The 22414-nt window shown below is 38.9% G+C and overlaps 1 protein-coding gene across 2 annotated transcripts; it reads right to left on the bottom strand.

Annotated features, from left to right (window-relative positions):
- Positions 1 to 11985: 11985 nt before the first annotated feature.
- On the bottom strand, positions 11986 to 16218 carry LOC110714709. Of its 2 annotated transcripts, none has more exons than XM_021893239.1 (12): positions 16033 to 16218; positions 15871 to 15945; positions 15367 to 15462; positions 15205 to 15280; positions 15025 to 15123; positions 14829 to 14911; positions 14621 to 14728; positions 14349 to 14486; positions 13516 to 13621; positions 12991 to 13202; positions 12533 to 12646; positions 11986 to 12447 (listed from the first exon to the last, which is right to left on the bottom strand). In XM_021893239.1, the coding sequence occupies exons 1-11, from the start codon at positions 16093 to 16095 to the stop codon at positions 12578 to 12580; spliced, it is 1125 nt and encodes a 374-aa protein (XP_021748931.1). In that variant the 5' UTR covers positions 16096 to 16218; the 3' UTR covers positions 11986 to 12447; positions 12533 to 12577. The 2 variants fall into 2 exon arrangements, with proteins under 2 accessions (XP_021748931.1, XP_021748930.1); XM_021893238.1 differs by having other exon boundaries at positions 12022 to 12450.
- Positions 16219 to 22414: the final 6196 nt, after the last annotated feature.

Genomic DNA, 22414 nt, shown 5'->3' with positions numbered 1-22414 from the left:
AATAAAATATATGAGTTAGCACTAATTCGGCTTGAGATCCACATATGAATAATTGTTTGGGTGAAAAAACTCATATGGCCTTCTAGACACTTTTGGAGATTGTGAAACCCTAAATCTTCAAACTTTGACAGCCAAACAAACAAATAAATTAAACCTAATAGTAGATCAAACTCCATCATAAAGATGTGATCTTTTATTGAAAGCAAGCAAAAAGTTTTTTTGGGGGCTTACCACCGGTAAAAATACCGATGAAAGCCCCTACAAAAATTTACAATTGAGATCAAAAGAAAAGAGATGGAAGAGAAAGAGAGAGAAGGAGAAGATTGAAGGAAAACCTTCAAAAAAAGAAGAAAAATCTAGCAATGGAGGCTAGAAAAACCCTCCCAAGGGAGAAACCCTAGAGGGAACCAAAAAAACCCTCCCAAGGAGAAAACCTAGAGGGAACTCGAAAATTCTTCTCCCAAAGTATCATAGCTTTGGCAAAATCCGATTATAATACTACGTAAAAAAAAGTAAAAATTTTACCATAATGTTTGCATGATAATCTAGTTCATAATTGACATATTTTTAACAAGTAATTAATTATATTACTTTATTTAAAGCTTACCTAATCTTCCTTTAAAAAAATATAATAAAGTATTTTACGTAATAGAAACTTATGAATTTGAACACCAAAAAAAATGACAAATGTTTTAGGAAAAAATTGTCAGGAACTACTTGTAACACCCCAATAATTCTCCCTTTTTCAAACCACTTACTTTAAATAAAATAGTAGAGAACCATTGACGTGTTACCGTCACGTGTTAAAACGTTAAGGCTTTATCAAAGTATCGCAGCGGAAAAACAAACTTAAGTATTTAAAATACCATAGTTTAGAAAATCAATAAGTCAAAGCTTACAAATTGGAACCATGTAAGGCCCTTATTTAAAACCAAACCAATAATCAAAGTCCAAAACATAAACGAAATAGCAAAGCATAAATAAGTTCAACACAAAGAACGAATACTCTCAATCACACCAATCCCTTGACAATGCGTATGTCAAATCCCCGAACTTCACATCATCAAGCTAACCTGTGCGATACTGCTCCCCAATAATACAAGTGTAATAATTGGATCATCACAGGGTCATTGAAAGGCGAAGGCCATGACCAAAAGAAAACACACACAAAAGCACGCAATCAGCAAATTAAAGCTGAGTACATACAAGCTACAACGCACAAAACCTAACATGCTCAACTAATTAAAGTAGATAAACATACAATGTGAATTCAATAATCAAGACTCCACACTTAAACAATTCAATTGACTCAACATACTTATGAACTAATACCAAACACTTGACTCTTTATATATAATTTAATTAATTTAATTTATTTAGTTTGGAGTAAGCAATAGACGAGGTTGTCCAATCCACCAAATCATTTTGGTCCCAAATGACCATTTGAAATAAAAGTTTAGCGCGATGCAAGAATGGGCGCGACTCCATTCTCACAAAGTTAGTCTAGGATCCCATCTAACTTTTATTATAAAATAAAATGTAAATACCAAAAGAGAAGAGGACATGTTGATCAAACAAGCCTCGAAAAGCCACGGGTTACCACCGTGTACCCCAACCCATAATTTGTCAATACTCTAGAAGTGCACGCTTTCCAGAATTTTATTGCTCATCCATGTTTCACTTTACGTGATTACAATTTTAATTAATAGCCGACTCATTCAAGAAGACCATACATAACATTCATACATCAATTCACTTTTAATCTTATTTAGGACAATGGTGATCACAACACAAATTGACCTTTAATTCCATTAAACTTCCAAATTATCCAAAATTATTGAACATAGTCAACCCGCCTAGCCATTTCGGCTTAATCTACCTTTACTCAACATACTAATAAGTCATGATTGAGTGATAAATAAAATAAATAACAACCTTGTGGAATAATTAATAAATTCATTCCACTTAAACCATTAAATTCCAATCCTTTAATAATCCAATTGTGGTTAACAAACCAATCCAATAAAATATGTTTGTATCAACATTCCATACAAACAATTAATCCAATATAATTCAACATACTTGCATCCATAATTCCATACAAGCATAATTAATTCACCAAAAGATGCCTCATAAATATAAATACATGAATTAATTAAATATTTAACCAAACAATTTCTATCCAAGTGTTCTTTAATCATGAAACTAAGTTCTTTTCTTTGATACCTAAACATGATACTACTTACAACGAAGTAGACATGTACGTACCTCGTATAAACAATCCTTTGCGCCACTTTTACTCACTTAAAAGTCACTTCCTAGAAAACACCCAACAACAATAAATTAATACTTAACCAAAATTCCAGCAATATATATTAGATTAAAAATCCTTAAAACTTTATCAAAAACATGTTTTTATGCTTAATTATGCATTAGAAATCCAATAGGAACAAAAACCCCAAATTAATTGCTCATTAGAACCCTAAAATCCCAATTTGATTAAATTAAAACCCTAGGTTTATAAATTATAAAATCTGAAAATATATAACACAATTAAAATCTGATATTATTAGTTTAAGCTATCAAAAACATGAATTTGATACTAAAAATATAATCTTTATACTACAAAAATCAAACCCAAAACAATTTAATAACATTAAGCAAAATAAGACAAAAGAGGAAGGAGAAAAGGGGGTGGCTGCCGGCAGGGTGGCTGGTGGTCGCCGGCGTCAGGTGGCCGGCGGTGGTGAGGGAAGCAGGCGGCAGTTGGTGGTGGGCGGTGGTGGTGACCGTGAGTGAAAACTCACGTGAAAAGGAAAAAGAAAGGAAGAAAAAGAAAAGAAAGAAAAAGGAAAAAGAAAGAAAAAAAATAAAGGAAAATAAAATAAAGGGAAAAAAATAAAATAAAGAAAATAAAGAGGAGGAAAAATAAGACTAATCTTTTGAGTGGGGAAAATTTGGGGATGTATAAGGTATTTATAGGAGAGAGAGTGGTGTAGGGTTAGTTTTAAGATTGGGCCTCATAAAATTAATGGGCCAATTAGATAAATGAAATGGACTAGCTTTGTTTAATATGTATGGCATAAATTGTAGAATGGACAATTAAAAATCCTTATAGAACAAAATCAATTATCAACTCAAAAATAGTTTGGAACTTTAAAACTTAAATCCCGGAAAAACACACATAAATATTATAAATAAATTAAATATTCATTTATAATATATTTATAAATACGAGGGATTACACTACTCGCTTATCAGGTTAATTTGTGAATATCTACTCGCTAAAAATGTTATAAAAAAAACTACCCTAAATTTTAAAAGTTTGCGTAGCACTATCCTTTGTCATTTTCCGAAAACTAAATCCAACGAATAGGGCCCATTTGTTATTTTTCCTCCAAAAAAACATCATCACCCTTGTTTATATTAACTAACCTTCCTCTTCTTTGTAGAAACTCAATCCAAAAAACAATTTTTTTGTGAAAATCGCCGATTAAAGAAGGAAATACGATTTGGTTTTCACAAAAAATTGGGCAAACAATATTCACGGCAAAAAAAATGACACAAATTGATATTTTTCTTGACACACAAAATAAGGAGTTTTTTTTTCTTATTATTTGTCAATTTCGAGCTCAATTTGGATAGATCAAGGGTCAAAATAACCCCAAAACTTTATCCGAGTAATTTTCACGGATAGTTCATAACTACACGCAAATCAAAATATTTCATGACATGCAATACGAGGCTGTTACGATATATATATTTTTTTTTGCCGATATTTGAGCTCAGTTTGGGTCCATAAGGACTAAAATGACCCTCAAATATATAAAAAAATATTTTCCAGCACGCGAATCAAGAAAAAATGTTACCGAATCTTTTTTTTTTTGACCAATAGCTTGCCAACGCATGGAAATATGGAATTGTGTACGCCTATTCACGGATCGGATATCCGATCCGAAATGGGTTTTCGGATAAATTTGATATCCGAATCCTATCCGTAAATTTCGGATATCCGATAGCCGATATGCAAAATCATTCGGATCGGATAATTCGATATCCATTATCCAATATTATTGAAGACTCAAAATTGATTATGCATTTATGCCTATCTTCGAATGGGATTTGTTAAACATCGCCCACAAATTACTACATAAAGCCCACAAAATTCACTTGGTTTCCCAAAATTGCCCTTGACCTTAAAAAAAAACACTCACACTCTCATCACTCACACTCTCATCACTCACACTCTCATTGCTCATCTTCTTTCAACCTCTCTAAAAAAAAATAATTCAAAATAACGGCAATGTCGAGGCGGCAAGGCAAGGAAGTGGCGGCGGCGGCGGAGGGAAGGATGTCCCAAGGAGGAAAGGTATATTTTGTTTAAAAAAAAACAAAAGGGGGAAAACCGCCGTGAACGCGGTGGGGCGCCCTGGCTGGACGCCCAGCCGGCGGTGGTGGCGCCAGATGCAGACGCCGCCACCAGTTGGCTGGCGCCTGGGCTGGACGCCACCGCCACGGTTGTGGCGTTTAGTCTAGGCGCCGCAGCCGTGGCTGTGGCGTCCAGCCCAGGCGCCAGCCAACTGGTGGCGGCGTCTGCATCTGGCGCCACCACCGCCGGCTGGGCGTCCAGCCAAGGCGCCCCCCCCCCCCCCCCATTTTTTTTTTTTATTTTTTTTTAATTTTTTTAAAAAATTGTTTTTAATTTTTTTTTTTTTTTTTTTTTTTTGTAATATAATTTTGAATTGTTTTTATATTTTGTTGTTTATTTTTATAAATTTTTTCAATTTCGTTGTATTTTTTCTACGTTTATATTTTGTTTACAATTATTTGTATGTTTTTAGTGTATTTGATTTGCGATGATGATTATTTATCGTATAAATTTTTGTATGTTTATATATTTTAAAATTTTGTGTAGGGTCGTCATGGTGGGGGGAAGAATATAGAGCTTCTTAGTAGAAGTTATTCAGTGGAGAGGTCGGGGCATAGACATGTCAGATCCCGTGGTATTTCGGCCTCAGTTCGTAGAGAACGGATCCACCGTCGGGATGAGGATGACGATGACGATGATGATGCTGAGGAGGGTGACCAGGAGGAGGAGCAGGAGGAGGGCGCAGATGAGGATGAGGATGTGGACGATGGCAGTGGACCGTATGATGATTACGGTCCATTCAGTCAGAGGGTTGATGACATGTACGAGACGCATATGGTGGAGGTGCGTAAGGGTAGGGGTGGTAGGTTTGTTAGTAGATCTGGCACATCATCTGCGTCCACTGTATCTGGGGCAAGCAGGAAACGGTCGAGGGCGGGTAATGATTCTTGGGTTGTTAGGAGTGAGGTGCCCGGTGGGCCTGTTGACGGGAGTGTGATTCCTAGCTTTCTAGGACACATAGCTGCCCGTATTTGGGAGGACCAGGAGAGGCCTTCAGTTACGGGGTTGTTGAAATGTCATACCCGGGAAAAGACTTGTAGTTTTTTTGCGTACATGGGCTGAGGCCTGGCCGGCGGAGAGCGAGATGTTCGAGCGACTGGAGGGCACTGGGGTGAAGCACGTTCCTGCCACCATGCACGATAACATTGACAGTACGCTGATCACGGCTTTCATTGAGCGATGGCAGCCGGATACAAACTCTTTTCACCTTCCGTTCGGTGAGATGACGATCATGTTACATGACGTCGAGGCCATTCTGGGGATTCGTGTTGAGGGTAAACGACTTTGTGCTGTGGCTGATGCGGATCAGGCAGATTCGCTGGCGGAGTTGTTGGCGGTGGACAGGGCTGCACTGTACACCGAGGCGCTAGGTGTTTGGGAACACGGAGGTGTGAAGATCGCATCCGTGTTGCAGCGGTGTTTGTACCCGAGTGCACGTAGGACGCCCGACGCACAGCTGAGTGCTTATGTTTTTCTACTCCTCGGATGTACCTTGTTTCCGGATAAGAGCGGCGGAAACAAGCTCAGGCCACGCGACATCGTAGAGGCGTGTGACCCCGACAGTGTAGGCCAGTTTTCCTGGGGATCGGCTACGTTGGCGTATTTGTATCGCCAACTAGGATTTGCGAGTCGGGCTGACGCGGCAGGTATCACTGGGTGTCTGACTCTATTGCAGACTTGGATATACGAGTACTTTCCTGCATTGCGACCACATCGTGACCCAGTTCCTATTGATGAGGGGATGCCGCGTGCTTGTGCGTGGAGTCCGTGCTCGGAGAAGAAGTCCGTTGACCGCCTCCGATCGATACGGTTATTGCTGGACAGGCTGTCCCCCTTAGAGGTAACGTTTATTTATAGTGTCTACATTTTATTATTTGCACATATTATATTCATGTTATTATATTTTATATGTTGTAATTGTACAGGTGAACTGGATGCCTTTCGGCCCGAACCCTAGTGTTAGGGTACCCAGGACCCTGTACACGGGACTCATTCAGTATCGTGACATCGTCGAGGCGTACATGCCCCAGCGTTGTCTTCGCCAACTTGGATTTGTCCAAGTTGTCCCTCCTCCCCCGGCGTGCCCGATGAAGGCGGTCCGACCTGCGTCGTCGAGGGAGTACGTCGTGGAATGGCCGGATATCATGACCGGGACGTGGGACCAGTTTCCGATGGTGGCTCGATTATGGACAGCGGAGTTGCAGCGGCCGCCCTCTGGGGTTACTCCCATGTGTGACCATTACTACATGGAATGGTTCAACCGGTATTCGCACCCGAGGTTGATCGCTGATCTCGACCACAGCGATGATGATTATGTGCCACCGCCTACTGCCACGGAAGCGGTATGTCTTTTATTATATTTATCGTTGTCTTTTAATTAAGTTTTATTTGTTGTTATTGTATTTCATCTTCTGTTTTTTGTTGTATGCAGTGGATGGGAAAGATAATGCAAGACGTTCAGAAACTCTCTCTTGAGAAGGACAGCATGAGTGCAACAGGGAGAGCTGTTGTTGATAGTCTGGAACAGACCCTTGCGCAGTGGGAGTCGTCGTCGAGGAGGGATTACTGATGGTTATTGTATTTTATTTATAGAGCATTATGTTGGACATTATGTTGTAAAATTGTAACATTTTAGATTGTTCTTTTAGCTTCCAACTTAAACATATTATCAGTGCTGTTTTTAAATTTTGATATAACCGTTCGTGGATCCGCGCAACTTACCCATGCAACATATAGAATGCAGTAAGCAATACAATATAAAATATTAATGTTCTCATTAAAAGAGCAACGTACAAATAAGATTACAAATAAAGAATGTAAACAAGAAAAACTAAAATGCAGCTAGGGTGTTCCATTCGTGGATCCGGTCATTATATAGCGCATCCCAACCCTCTACGCTCGCTGTGCGAATGTTGTACCACCGAGGTATAATCGGTGGCACCGGAAAATCGGTTGACATGTCTAGTCGGATGAAATGTCTGTATGACGACCCAAGAAACGCAATAGCTAGCTCTCTGACCGGTGTGGTGACAGTCTCACGCGACCGCCAAGGGAGAACCGTGGTACAAGGATAATAAGCTTGACTATGCACTCCCAGGCCGAAATGCATGACTGCGCATTTGTAAATGTTTGCAACGGCAAACAGATCTAGGGGCGCGTCAAAATAATGATTTTCGCCGCAAGGTCCACCTCCCCACCGGATACGCCGGAGAGCGCCATCCAAGTCATCCTGGTACACATGACGATAAACATTTCGGTTAGAGGCAATTTCGTTGTACATCAACTCACGCACCAAACCGTAGTTGTCTTCGCCCATTTGAAAAACATCAGCCACGACCCGGAATCCGCAGTTACCATCTCCGATTACATCATTCCACCCTTCCAAGTACGACATGATGATCGCAGGTATCCTTTCCTTGTACGGAAACTGATCAACATCGTTTCTTCCTATTCACCAAATAATTAATTACAGACAGTTAAGAAGACAAGAGTAACACTTTAAAACTATGTGCAATAAAAACAACCAAAACGTACCAGTTCTCAGGGGCATATTCACAGACGATGAAGATTGACTACGACTAGATGACGATGTCCGACCACGAGAACGACCACGACCAAGACCACGGATATACTCAAACGCACTCCTGTTCCGCCGTTGTCGACCTCGAGGACGGTCAACTCCTTCGGGTTCCTCATAATCTAAGTTAGACGGGTGGAACATGTCATGAAGCACATGAGTAACGTCACGAATAATAGAAGGATGGCTGGAGGACACTCGGTCGTACATCGAACGGAACTGCTCCAACTCTTCCTGTTCACGGTCGGCCGTTTGATTGTCTGCATGCTCACCAATAACAAGCGTCCTCCAGAATGAATGGACCTGATCAACATGTAACGACGCCCTTTCTTCTGTAATAACGCGATGAATGGTGCATGCGCAAGGTAATCCATGAGTTACTGAAATAGTACACCCACACCGAGTATACACTTCGTCAGCCAAGTCCCTCACCCTGTTCAGCTCAGTGAGAATCAACCCCAAGCAGTAGTGCGACACACGACCATGGAGAATCTTAAATATAAAATGGCTATACATCGTACCATGTCGTCGTCTGGAGTCCTCTAGAGAGTTCCTGATGTCGTTCTTCTGAGTTTCAATTGACTTGTTCAGTCTAGCGAACAGTGTATCCAAAGCAGCGGTCGATGAATCAATCTAGTCCTTGGTAGCTCTATGAGCGCTCTCAACTCTACATGTTGTAGTGTTCCCAAAATGAAGTACCTGGTTTGTCCAATATTTGACAAACTTTTCCCTATGAGGGACCCATTGATGCATCACATAGTCCACCAGTGCCGGACACCACTGGTACGAATCCCTGAAGTTAGCCAATGCTCGCTCATACGCTTCCTCTGTGGTAGCCTGTAGGATCTTCCGCCACTTACCATTCACCAATCTCTCTGCCATTTCCAAATTCTTCTTGAAAAGGTTGTAGGCTTTCACTTTCACGCAGTTGTTGATGTGCCATGTGCACAATAAGTGGTTCGATTCGGGAAACAGCTCTGCTATGGGGGCAAAGAGACCTCCCTCACAGTCGCTGACGATGGCTGCTGGATGAACATTAGGCCCGATGTAGTTTCTCAGCTTCTCCAAAACCCAATAATAACTTGGAGCCGTCTCATCCCTGATGATTGCATGACCAATCAGAAAGTTCTGGTTCGTTGGAGCCATCCCAACCATCTCAACCAGAGGGAACTTGTACTTGTTTGTCTTGTACGTTGAGTCGATCAAAATCACAAATGGCCAAGACTTGATCATATCAGCACAATCAGGATGCACAAGGAAAAGATGAGTCACCTCCGCTGTATCTTCATCAGAATCAAACCAGAACAGGTAACCACGTGATTGTGCCTGGTGTAGCAGCTGCTGTATAGGGTTCCTTCCCTCTGACCGTTCAAACCTGAGTTGCTGTCTGACGTTGTAGATGTGTCTTCGGTTTGGATGGTCTTCTGGAAATTTCTCTAACACAGATGCTAATATTTTAGCAGGCTTCACTTGAGCATCACTCATTTCTTTCACAACTAGTTTCGCAGCAGGACTTAAGCCGCTCAGTTGTCGATGACCCTCTTCATATACTATCATCTCATGGTTGTGATACCCCCATTTAGAGTAACCTATCACTTCCCAACCGTCACGACTCCGTAGTTGTCGAACCTTTACTCTGAACTCACACCCACAACCTTTCCGCTTTGTGTCAAACCGAGTGGCTGTACGAAAATCTCTTTCTTCTCTTTTGCGATAACGGTCACATCTCAAAATGCGATCCATTCTACCATCCCGTTGAGATTTATGAGTTGCTACTACCAAGCAAAATCCAGCTGCAATTGCAACCTGTTTTGCCCAATCAATCGCCTGTTGAGCTTCTTCGAATGGACCATCATGTCCAAATATCTCACTATAATCATTTCCGTCTCCACCATATTCCTGCATCAATTATATATTACAATAAATACATTTAACGGATAATACATTTAATTTCTATATTTCCACATAATTAACACAAAAAAAAACATAATTATATATAATCAAACTTAATTTTTATAAAAACCCAATTCGAATTTTCAAACTAAATTTAAAAATATACCATTTCGAATTTTCAAATTTAATTTTAAAAAAACCTATTTCGAATTTTCAAATTTAATTTACAAAAAACCCATTTCGAATTTTTTTAAAAAATCATTTTCGATTTTTTATTTTCACAAAAAAATTAAATAAAAAACAACAACAAAATCAAAAAGGAAAAAATAAAAATTAATTATTAAAGGTGGCGTCTGCCAGGGCTGCCACACCCACTGGACTGGCGCCTGGCAGGGCCGCCTCACCCAGTGGAGTGGCGTCTGCCCAGGACGCCAGTCTGGTGGTCTGGGCGTCTGGGCTGGACGCCACTCTGGTGGTCTGGGCGTCTAGCCTGGACGCCACTCTGGTGGTTCTGGCGTCCGGCTTGGACGTCCAGGCTACGGTTTGGGCGTCCACCCTAGGCGCCGGAGCCACTACGACGGTAAACCGTGAATTTTAGCGGTCACTTACCTCGTTTTCCGTCGACGACGACGTACCTCCGGCGTCCCCCGCATCTCCGGCCTGCCATCCGGTCTCCCCCGGCGAGCCAGTACGGCTCCACATTTTTTACACCGAGATTATCTCAATTTTAGCAAAAGGGCATAATGGTCAAATCATAACATATTTGTGGGCTTTATATGGTAAATTGCGGGCGATGTTTAGCGTTTCACCTTCGAATACCCAAGCCACACTCATCCACCTAGTTGCTGCCATTCACCAGTCGCAACACCAACAAAACCAAGCTGCTGCCTTGCTCCTCCACCATACACAAAAACCCCTGCCTAATTTCACCACAATAAACACCCCCGACTCCACCAGTCAACCTCCGTCTCCGTCCAGCTCACCCACACAATCCGCGAAGCCACACCAGCCTCATCACAGCAGCCACGGTACCCCGCAACACCAACAACACCTCTCGCAACTCCAATCTTCTGCAATCATTTCTTCAGCCACCCAATCCGAGCACCAACTAACACCAATTGCAGCCTGAATAGAGCGCCACCGCATAGTCACCTGCCGCACCCTATGTACCGATTTCCCTGCCTCAAACCGCCATTGTCGCCCACTACTAGCAGTCGTGAAGCAGTGGCGACACTACCAATCACCAAATCGCCAAAGCCGTATAACAAGAAACAACCACAAAATCACAGCAAATCGAATTTAGGGGAGGAAGTAGTGGTTGATATCCATTATCCTGCCGGTGGCTATGAAAGGTGGGGTGGCGGCCTGAGAGAGTGAGCGTAGAGAGAAGGGGAGGAATTTAGGGTTTTTACTTTAGTGAGAGATTGAGTAGGGTGTTTGTGTGATTATTGATTTGTTTTAGGAATATTCATTTTTTTTAAAAAAAATATATCTAATTTAAATATTTACCCATTAAATTATTGAATATCGGTTCGGATATCCGATATTTTTCGGATATCAGATATCTGAAAATTTAAAAACCAATATCCGAAATTGTATTCGATATCCGATTTTTCGGATTGGAAATCCGTTCCGAAATGAAAACTCAGATCGGATGTTCTAAAATTCGGATCGGTTGCGGATCGAATTTTAGGATTCTCAGATAGTTTTGTACAGGCCTAGAATTGTAAGCCCACTTATATTCTTTGATGAAATTTGTTAAGTGCTGGTCAAATCCATTATTTGGTTTTTTTAATAATGTTAGAATAAAAGGGTTTTTTTTTTTTTTTTTTTTTTGGAAAGATGACTATGTGGAGTGATGTTTCTAGCCCTCCCAATCCCTTTGCTAACTTTGCTAGTGGTTTCAGGTCTCAAATTGGAATGAAGATAAATCAAGTGAGAATTTATAGTAAGGTTGTGTTCACCTGATTTCCCTATTAGAACTTATTTTTCCTGAATATCTGACCTTTTTATACCTGAAATGATTGAAAATAAGGTGAGCATAACAGACCTTAAAAGTACGACTTTTTTACCAAGACATGCATGATTTTTTTTTTTTTTTTTTTTTTTGTCGAATAAAAATTACAATAAATATGATAGAGATTGAAGCTTGATTGTAAACAAATACAATATACAATAGTCTTCTTCAATCTTATTCAGACTCCACACTGAGGCAGTCAACATAATATATATATTGGACAAAAACTATCAAATTAAAGAGGTAATTTCATCAAAATCCCCAATGCAGGGCGAATTAAATCTTCCAACGCGTACTGCGTTTTCTTTGAGACTGAAACAGAAAATAAAGCTAAAACCAACTGGTGTACTGAAAATTCACATTACAACAGCAATGTCCCAGCTATGCATGCCCCTATTCACAGTCACAACTCCTTTCATGTAAGCAACTCCTCCTCACGGGCATCACAAGCTAATAGTATTATTTTTATGCAATTACGCCAGAAACTGCTCATCTTTACAGGAAATTAAACATACACCTCCAGACACAGGCCTGCTGAAAATCACATCAGTTGATTATATTTAACCACCGTGACTGAACATCATAGTCATTAAGCAATAAAAGCAAAATATGGTACCTTTAACATCCTCAAGCATGGCAAATATACAATTAATAGCCAACTTCAGTCAAGTTTCACATTAGAATACAGGAGCGTGTCTCTTGTAAGTGGCATATTGATGAGATGATACACCTGAATGAAAGTATAAACAATATGAATCTCAAGAAAATAAGAATAACAACACACTCAGACGAGTCCACATATCTCATCCTCAAATTTTCTGTATATCTCTGCATCACTTTAATCACCACAAAATAACAGACCATATATGACTTTGTGGCCATACCAGCTTTGATCATTATTATTGATACACAGTAATCAGTGCTATCCTAATATAAGAGTAAAACAAACAATCTATAGTATATTTTGTTGAATCTAACACCAGACTATTGACCCTGAAAGTCAAATGTGCCATCAGCTTTGCTATTAACTAGCATGGATAAAAATTTAATGTATCAACATAATTGTAGTCTCACCCCAATTAAGGTTGCAATGAGGAGAACAACTCCAGTGATCCATGCAAGTGTAAGTCTAACCAGTGCGACTTCTGCAGCAGCAGTTATATTGGACGAAGTTTTCACTTCCTCCAGCAGTCGTAGGGAAGGTCTTGAACCATACGTAACATCGACCATCTTTTGTGGTAGAGAAGACTGTGTCTTGCTGAAAAGGATGACTGCAACAATTTCACCTGCTCATAGCCACATTTACACAACAGTAAAAAATAAGGCCAGAATAAACTTGTAATCTTGAATTTCCTAGTCAGACAGCTGTTGAAGGTTTCCTCTTACAATTGAGCTTTTGGAAGCAGTCAAGCAGGGTAATCATGCCTTTTAGAAGTAAGTCAATATATTTGGAGTCATACTGACCCCTCCCCTCCCCCCCCCCCCCCCCCAGTAAGACAAGCAGTTGTGTGAAACTAAGGACTATGCTTTTTTTGACGCAAAACCACTACTTGCCAGGCATATAATATTTCTTTTCAGAAATTACCAAAAGAATAATACCTTCATGTCTATCTTGTAAACTGTCAATAGCTCTGGACACTGTTGAGAGCAGCAAATCCATGCCTTGCTGTGTAAGGTCTTTGGACCCATACTCTTCTTGCAGAGCCTGTAACAGAAATATAATCAGAGGATACAAATCAATGGCCAAATGCTTTAGCAACTATGAGATAAAGTTCATGCACAGCACAAAAAAACCTCAAAGAACAACAGGATGAAGAAAAAAAGGACAGAGCAGTCAGATTCACCACTTAATTATCAAACCACCCATCTTCAGCGCCAAGAAAAGAAAAGAGAGATGATATACACATAAAAAATATTCCAATAATGTTACAAAATGAAAGAAAAAGAAGCATGTTCTATACATATCTACTTTCTCTATTCCAAATTAGTTGACACGTTTTTTTTAATCACGTTTGCCAAAACATAAATTTAGCAAATATCTCTAATTATCAATAAGTAAACTATAAACGGTTAAAACCTAGAAAAAAAGTTGATAATAGAATACACATTGAGAGGAATCTAACAGCCACCAGACTATGTTTTTTCTTATCTAATAAATCACAAAAGCTAGTCAAAGTAGAGTTTGTACATAGTACCAAAAGTCAAAACGTGTCAACTAATTTGAAACGAAGGAAACATGATGCAATCTTTCGGATCCATAACAAAAACAATTAATTTGGGGGGGGGGGGGGGGGAGGAGTGTTGGTGGATATCCCTCATAAAGGGCCTTAATGGCTAACACATTTCTAAATATTTACAATGCATAAAGTTTAATACATATCAGGTCAAAAATTAAAGGCAAAATGCAAAAGAGGAAACAAAAGGCGCATTACCTTAATGCCCTCAAAATATCCTCCCACTAGTTCAGCATAATTCAAAGTACTTTGAGACAAATCTTTTGTCATTGATGTAACCCTCTTAATGTTGTCAATTAGGTAGATCAAACCAAAGGCAAATTTCCTATCAGCTAGCTGCAAAATAAATTAAAATTCTCAATCACTTAACACTTTTGAATAATTGAACATATGATTCATCACACGTTCTATTAGAATAATGGACAAAAGAATTCAAAGTAGGTACTAGATTAGAGATCATGGGAGATGACCTTTGACATTTGAAGACTCATTTTAAACCCACTAGGCAAGTTTAGGATCAATTCTCCATTTAGGGGTTCCAATTTATCTGACACATAGGAGCCACCAAAACTAAATGCCTGAAATCACAAACAGACAATAACATGCACGAATAATTATTAAATAAGTGGAAAGACTCCCCACTGACTGAAAGCATGTATTATACAAGTCAATACTAACAAAATCACTTAGTTCTTTGTCAGTTATAGCTGCGTAAGAATCATAATCCGGTCCATCCAATGAGAAAAAAGCAACTCTTCTATCTGCAAAAAGTTGTAGAGAAAAATAAAAAAGTTCCAAAGAGCTCATTAAATGCAGAATAGAAATTAAGATGTTGTAAGTGTGCATAGAAGAAGCAAGTTGCAGACAGCAATACCTGGAAGTTCAACTTCAACACTAGCAACATTCCTAACCACCTGGGTCCTGATGGCACTGCTAAACAGAGCATTGTTCGGATAAACCACTTCTTGAGAGTCTATGTAAATATAAATTAACAAAGTTAGTTATGCCATAAGAAAGAAAGTGAATCATGAAGGCAATGAAAGGGTGTAAGAACCTTGAGCAAGCCCAATTTCAAGCATAAAAACATGACGTGGCCTATCAAAGGGATTAGGCAACAGGAGGCCATTCAACTGCAAAATAACAAGCATAGTCAGAATTCAGAAAGTAATTAACCCAATGAAATACGGATCTGAATCAAAAGCATCGGACTGCAAACCTTAGATGAACTAGCAGTTGAAAGCATAGGTGGTGGTGCCAGACCAAGCAAGACTGACACTGCAGCACCAACTTCCGTGGCTGACATTGGATTAGTCTGAGAAGGCGCAACATAGTCTTAAAATCAGAAACAAATGATAAAAACCTTATTCCAAAACAGGAAGATTTATGATGGGAAAGAAGAAGGCAATCCAACAAAAAGAAAGTCAATTATACCCAAAATCTCAAACCCTAAATATACTGTGATCCCAAGTTCAGGTTAAGTAAATCACGATTGTTAGCTTAAACGATTACTAATATCAACTCAACTTGGTAGGGTGATAACTAAAATTCATGGACTTTGGGTGTGTCATCGATTGGTAATGGTATGTATAAATTAGGGGCGAACAGAATATTACGCGAAATCCCATTATTTTAGAACGAGTTGATGATCAAATAAAAGAAATCATATAGACTAATAATGATGAATATACCTTTGAAAAAAAGAGAGAGAGAATGAATATACCTGAGCAGTATGATGAGAATGAAGATAACGATGCGAAGGGCTATCGATAAAAAGCAGAGAGGAAGCATCATCAGCCTGCACAATAACACAAGCAATCAAAATCTGAATTGCAAAAAAAAAAAAAACATAATGAAATTGAGAAGAAGAGATAAAGGATGAAACCATGGATTGAAGACAGAGTATAGAAAAGATTAAGAGCAGCAGGCAAGGGCAACGGGGATCCATGATTTGGGAATAAGGATGATGCGATCGATCTGGGGTTCAACTTCACCTCTCAACTCTTTGGTATCTTCTTTCTTTGTCTCTGAGACTCTGACCCTATCAATTTATGCCAACATCCACAACTCCACAAGGAGGAATGCCGCTTATTTTTTTTTTTATTTACTTATTCCCTCCGTTTCATAATGTTAGTTCCATATACTATTTTGGGCGTTTTAAAAAGATATACCCATATTGAATATATTTCATTTATAACTTAATTTTTTTTTTTAATTAATAAAGGCTTGTTCATATTTACTTAATTTCAGTTCAGTTCAGTTCAGTTCAGCTCCAATCAGTGCAGTTCAGCTCTGCTCTTAATTTTTCTCTCTCATAAAATATTCATTTCAGCTCAATTCAATTCAGTTCAGTTCAGCTCCAATCAGTTCAGTTCAGTTTAGTTCAGCTCCAATCAGTTCAGTTTAGTTCAGTTCAGCTTATTTTAGTAAATGTGAACAAGTCCTAAGTTGTGGATTGATGACACGACTCTAAGTAAGGAAATCTTTACCTTAAATTATGCAATTTTGACTTGTGATTTCCTAATAAAAATTTTAAAAAGTTAAATAAGGTAAACTAATTATGAATTATGTTGTATTTTAATGTTAGATTCCAAATATATTTCTTTTTTTATTTTATGTAATTGATTCCATATGGGACTAACATTATGAAACGGGGGGAGTATCATAAATACTAATCCCTCCGTGTTTTTTTAAGTGACACACTTTTCATTTCCAACCGTGTTTTTATAAGTGACACACTTCCTCTTTTAGAAATTCCTTACATTTTAATAATATATCTTCACACCACTATCTCTTACTTTATCATTTCTCACTCCTTTCATGATCCACACTTCCTCTCACATTCTTTTACTTTATCATTTCTCGCTCCTCCAACCTAACCCACTAACATCTTATTTAATTAAATGAAACGCTAAACATCGCCCGCAATTTACCATATAAAGCCCACAAATATGTTATGATTTGACCATTATGCCCTTTTGCTAAAATTGAGATAATCTCGGTGTAAAAAATGTGGAGTCGTACTGGCTCGCCGGGGGAGACCGGATGGCAGGCCGGAGATGCGGGGGACGCCGGAGGTACGTCGTCGTCGACGGAAAACGAGGTAAGTGACCGCTAAAATTCACGGTTTACCGTCGTAGTGGCTCCGGCGCCTAGGGTGGACGCCCAAACCGTAGCCTGGACGTCCAAGCCGGACGCCAGAACCACCAGAGTGGCGTCCAGGCTAGACGCCCAGACCACCAGAGTGGCGTCCAGCCCAGACGCCCAGACCACCAGACTGGCGTCCTGGGCAGACGCCACTCCACTGGGTGAGGCGGCCCTGCCAGGCGCCAGTCCAGTGGGTGTGGCAGCCCTGGCAGACGCCACCTTTAATAATTAATTTTTATTTTTTCCTTTTTGATTTTGTTGTTGTTTTTTATTTAATTTTTTTGTGAAAATAAAAAATCGAAAATGATTTTTTAAAAAAATTCGAAATGGGTTTTTTGTAAATTAAATTTGAAAATTCGAAATAGGTTTTTTTAAAATTAAATTTGAAAATTCGAAGTGGTATATTTTTAAATTTAGTTTGAAAATTCGAATTGGGTTTTTATAAAAATTAAGTTTGATTATATATAATTATGTTTTTTTTTGTGTTAATTATGTGGAAATATAGAAATTAAATGTATTATCCGTTAAATGTATTTATTGTAATATATAATTGATGCAGGAATATGGTGGAGACGGAAATGATTACAGTGAGATATTTGGACATGATGGTCCATTCGAAGAAGCTCAACAGGCGATTGATTGGGCAAAACAGGTTGCAATTGCAGCTGGATTTTGCTTGGTAGTAGCAACTCATAAATCTCAACGGGATGGTAGAATGCATCGCATTTTGAGATGTGACCGTTATCGCAAAAGAGAAGAAAGAGATTTTCGTACAGCCACTCGGTTTGACACAAAGCGAAAAGGTTGTGGGTGTGAGTTCAGAGTAAAGGTTCGACAACTACGGAGTCGTGACGGTTGGGAAGTGATAGGTTACTCTAAATGGGGGTATCACAACCATGAGATGATAGTACATGAAGAGGGTCATCGACAACTGAGCGGCTTAAGTCCTGCTGCGAAACTAGTTGTGAAAGAAATGAGTGATGCTCAAGTGAAGCCTGCTAAAATATTAGCATCTGTGTTAGAGAAATTTCCAGAAGACCATCCAAACCGAAGACACATCTCGCTCGAACATCTCGCTCTCCGCCGGTGCCCTCCAGTCGCTCGAACATCTCGCTCTCCGCCGGCCAGGCCTCAGCCCATGTACGCAAAAAACTACAAGTCTTTTCCCGGGTATGACATTTCAACAACCCCGTAACTGAAGGCCTCTCCTGGTCCTCCCAAATACGGGCAGCTATGTGTCCTAGAAAGCTAGGAATCACACTCCCGTCAACAGGCCCACCGGGCACCTCACTCCTAACAACCCAAGAATCATTACCCGCCCTTGACCGTTTCCTGCTTGCCCCAGATACAGTGGACGCAGATGATGTGTCAGATCTACTAACAAACCTACCACCCCTACCCTTACGCACCTCCACCATATGCGTCTCGTACATGTCATCAACCCTCTGACTGAATGGACCGTAATCATCATACGGTCCACTGCCATCTTCCACATCCTCATCCTCATCTGCGCCCTCCTCCTGCTCCTCCTCCTGGTCACCCTCCTCAGCATCATCATCGTCATCGTCATCCTCATCCCGACGGTGGATCCGTTCTCTACGAACTGAGGCCGAAATACCACGGGATCTGACATGTCTATGCCCCGACCTCTCCACTGAATAACTTCTACTAAGAAGCTCTATATTCTTCCCCCCACCATGACGACCCTACACAAAATTTTAAAATATATAAACATACAAAAATTTATACGATAAATAATCATCATCGCAAATCAAATACACTAAAAACATACAAATAATTGTAAACAAAATATAAACGTAGAAAAAATACAACGAAATTGAAAAAATTTATAAAAATAAACAACAAAATATAAAAACAATTCAAAATTATATTACAAAAAAAAAAAATTAAAAACAATTTTTTAAAAAAATTAAAAAAAAAAAATAAAATAAAAAAAAATGGGGGGGGGGCGCCTTGGCTGGACGCCCAGCCGGCGGTGGTGGCGCCAGATGCAGACGCCGCCACCAGTTGGCTGGCGCCTGGGCTGGACGCCACAGCCACGGCTGCGGCGCCTAGACTAAACGCCACAACCGTGGCGGTGGCGTCCAGCCCAGGCGCCAGCCAACTGGTGGCGGCGTCTGCATCTGGCGCCACCACCGCCGGCTGGGCGTCCAGCCAGGGCGCCCCACCGCGTTCACGACGGTTTTCCCCCTTTTTTTTTTTTTTTTAAACAAAATATACCTTTCCTCCTTGGGACATCCTTCCCTCCGCCGCCGCCGCCACTTCCTTGCCTTGCCGCCTCGACATTGCCGTTATTTTGAAATTTTTTTTTAGAGAGGTTGAAAGAAGATGAGCAATGAGAGTGTGAGTGATGAGAGTGTGAGTGTTTTTTTTTTAAGGTCAAGGGCAATTTTGGGAAACCAAGTGAATTTTGTGGGCTTTATGTAGTAATTTGTGGGCGATGTTTAACAAATCCCTTAATTAAAGCCAATAAAATCTCCTAAAACTCTGTATCGGTCAAACTGTGTCACTTAAAAAAACACATAGGGAGTACATAAATAAAGTAAAAGTTTATTTTATTCTTACTTTTAAAAATCGTGCATCGCACGAACCAATCTAATTTATTTTTTATAGTGTGAAACGAGAAAATACAAGTCAATCAACTTGATATACAAATTTGATTTCTATGGGTCATTTCATAGAAATAGTGTTGTATACTTGGGTTTACGGTACACCCAGAAATGCACAGTACACCCAGGGCTCAATCGTCATTTTGTCGGCCTAGCTTTAATATTTCTGTCAAATTTCTTCCTCCTTTGGAATATTATTTACGTATGCCACACTTTTCCATTTCTGACAATTTCTAAATTTTTCGGTTTTTTTTTTTCGATTTTTTGTTTTAAAATTAAGATTTTTATTGTAATTTTGTTAAAATCTGGGTTACATAAGTTTTTTTTAAATGTTATTTAAGAATTTGTTGAATGTAATTTATTCATTTATTTTATGTCAAAAATTTTAATGTCCTTATTATTCAAGATTTATAATGGCTACCCAACTATTGTAGTTGGGTAATGTCCTTATTGATTGTGCTCAGTTTCTATACAATTCTACACAATACATAAAAAAAACTTTCGTTTAATTATGTTTGCTCATTCGAAAAATTACTTTTGTCTTATTTATTGTTACTTTACAATTTCTCATTTATTAAATGGTTAAATTTTATTTACTCGTTTTTTTTAAAAAAAAAAAACTTATAATTGCTCAATTTTCAAATCATTGGTTTATACTTGCTCATTTCAGAGTTTGTTAGATTATAATTGCTTACTTTTCAAATAACAGGTTTATAGTTGCTCATGTTGGAGTGATTAGATTTTATTTGCTCATTTTGAAATGGTTAGAATTTTGTTGACTCATTTATCAAATGGTTAAATTATAATTGCTCATTTTTTTTTTATAGTAAATTTGCAATTTCAGTTTTTTCAATGCAATTTGAAAAATTCATATTTATGAATTATTAAATTATTCAATGGTTAAAATAATATCTAGATTAGATTGTTGTATGGCTTTTTGAAGAGGATCATTTGTACTAGAACCAATACCTCCATTAATAAGCAACATAAGTTTTTGATTAATTTTTTTTGTTCAATTTTTGTAATTCAAAGCTTTAACAATTGTAAAATCTAAATTATTACCGAGTTAAATCTTCAATTTGAATGAAAATTTGGAAGATTTGCCAAAAAATTAGGCTTAAATTTTTTAGAAGAAGAGCGAGAATGAAGAGAAATCGAAAGCAAAAGAAAGGAGAAAAGTAAGCATGCGTGAGTCACATGTTAAATACTTAATGTAATTACAAAAATGTATCTGGGTGTACCTATAGGAAGGTACACCCAAGTGTATTGAACAAGAGTTGTCATTAAACTTTTTTAATTGGGGGGGGTGGGGAAACTTTGTATTTTCATCTCTTTCTTCCTCCCCATCTGCAACCCTCCATTATAACCAACTCCACCCTTCTTCCACAAGACCATAATTGCAAACCATTGCCACCATCACGGCACCACCTATGATGGTTAAAAATGTCTTCAAGAAATATAAGCTTTCCTTAAGGAGTTGATATGACCCTAATAAGTTACACTCTTTACAACTATGATGTCTTTTTTCAAATCGCCACGAAGCGACATTGGGTCATTTTTTAAGATGGGAAGAAGAAGACTGAGATGGTGGTGGTGGTGGCGAGGACTTTGTGGTTAGATCAGAAGGAAGAGTGATGGTTGTGTTGCTGTGAGCCTGTGACGGTTGTGAGCCTCTGGTGGTGGTGGTGGTGGCCTGGTGAGGACTTTGTTTCGGGGATTTTTTTGGTATCCCTTGGGAAACAGATCGTCAATGCAACTCGCTCAGTCTTCCAACACTTGCAAAATAACGAATATTGCGTTACCAAATTATTCACCTTCAATGATTAAGTTAGTATTCGCCCTCAATGATTAAGTTAGTAAACGGGAACAAAGTATTTAGAGAGAGAGAAGAGAGAAGGTGGAGCAAATAGCAATAAAGTGTTTTAAAGGTTGATGTCTCAATCCACCCCTCTCATCAACAATGATTAGGGTATTTTTAGGGCCGGGAATGTGTGCCTTTCTTCGATTACTAACCGAATATGTGGGGCCCACTAACGAAATATGTAAACGACGGGATAACAACAAAGTTACTGTATACTCACTACATGAACCCATGGGTTACAGTGTGAAGAGTGCTATAGCACAACGTAGAAAAATGAAATAAGGAGGGACATTGGGTAGAAAACCCTATAATTATATTTGTAACCAAACAAAAAGGAAAACTAAACCGTATGCAATTGTGGTTTTCCTTAAAAATATGTATTCAACCAAAATGTTTTAAATCAAACCAAATAAAGGCTTAGGAATGATCATTTTTTCATTGCTTTGAAAATTTATATTTTCTTCGTTGCGAAAAAAGTGCAACACCTTAATTAAAAAATGTAAATTTTTTAAGCATAGTGTTATTTGTAATGAAACGGAAGTAATATATAAAGAGGCAATACTCTGCGCAGTCTTTCCTTCTAAGGAAGGACAAAGAGTTGTACTTGTGTTTTGGGCCTCAACCAAAGG

Source organism: Chenopodium quinoa, unplaced genomic scaffold (assembly GCF_001683475.1).
Source record: "Chenopodium quinoa cultivar QQ74 unplaced genomic scaffold, ASM168347v1, whole genome shotgun sequence".
Lineage (NCBI taxonomy): Eukaryota > Viridiplantae > Streptophyta > Magnoliopsida > Caryophyllales > Amaranthaceae > Chenopodium > Chenopodium quinoa.
This window is presented reverse-complemented; position numbering and strand designations above follow the sequence as displayed.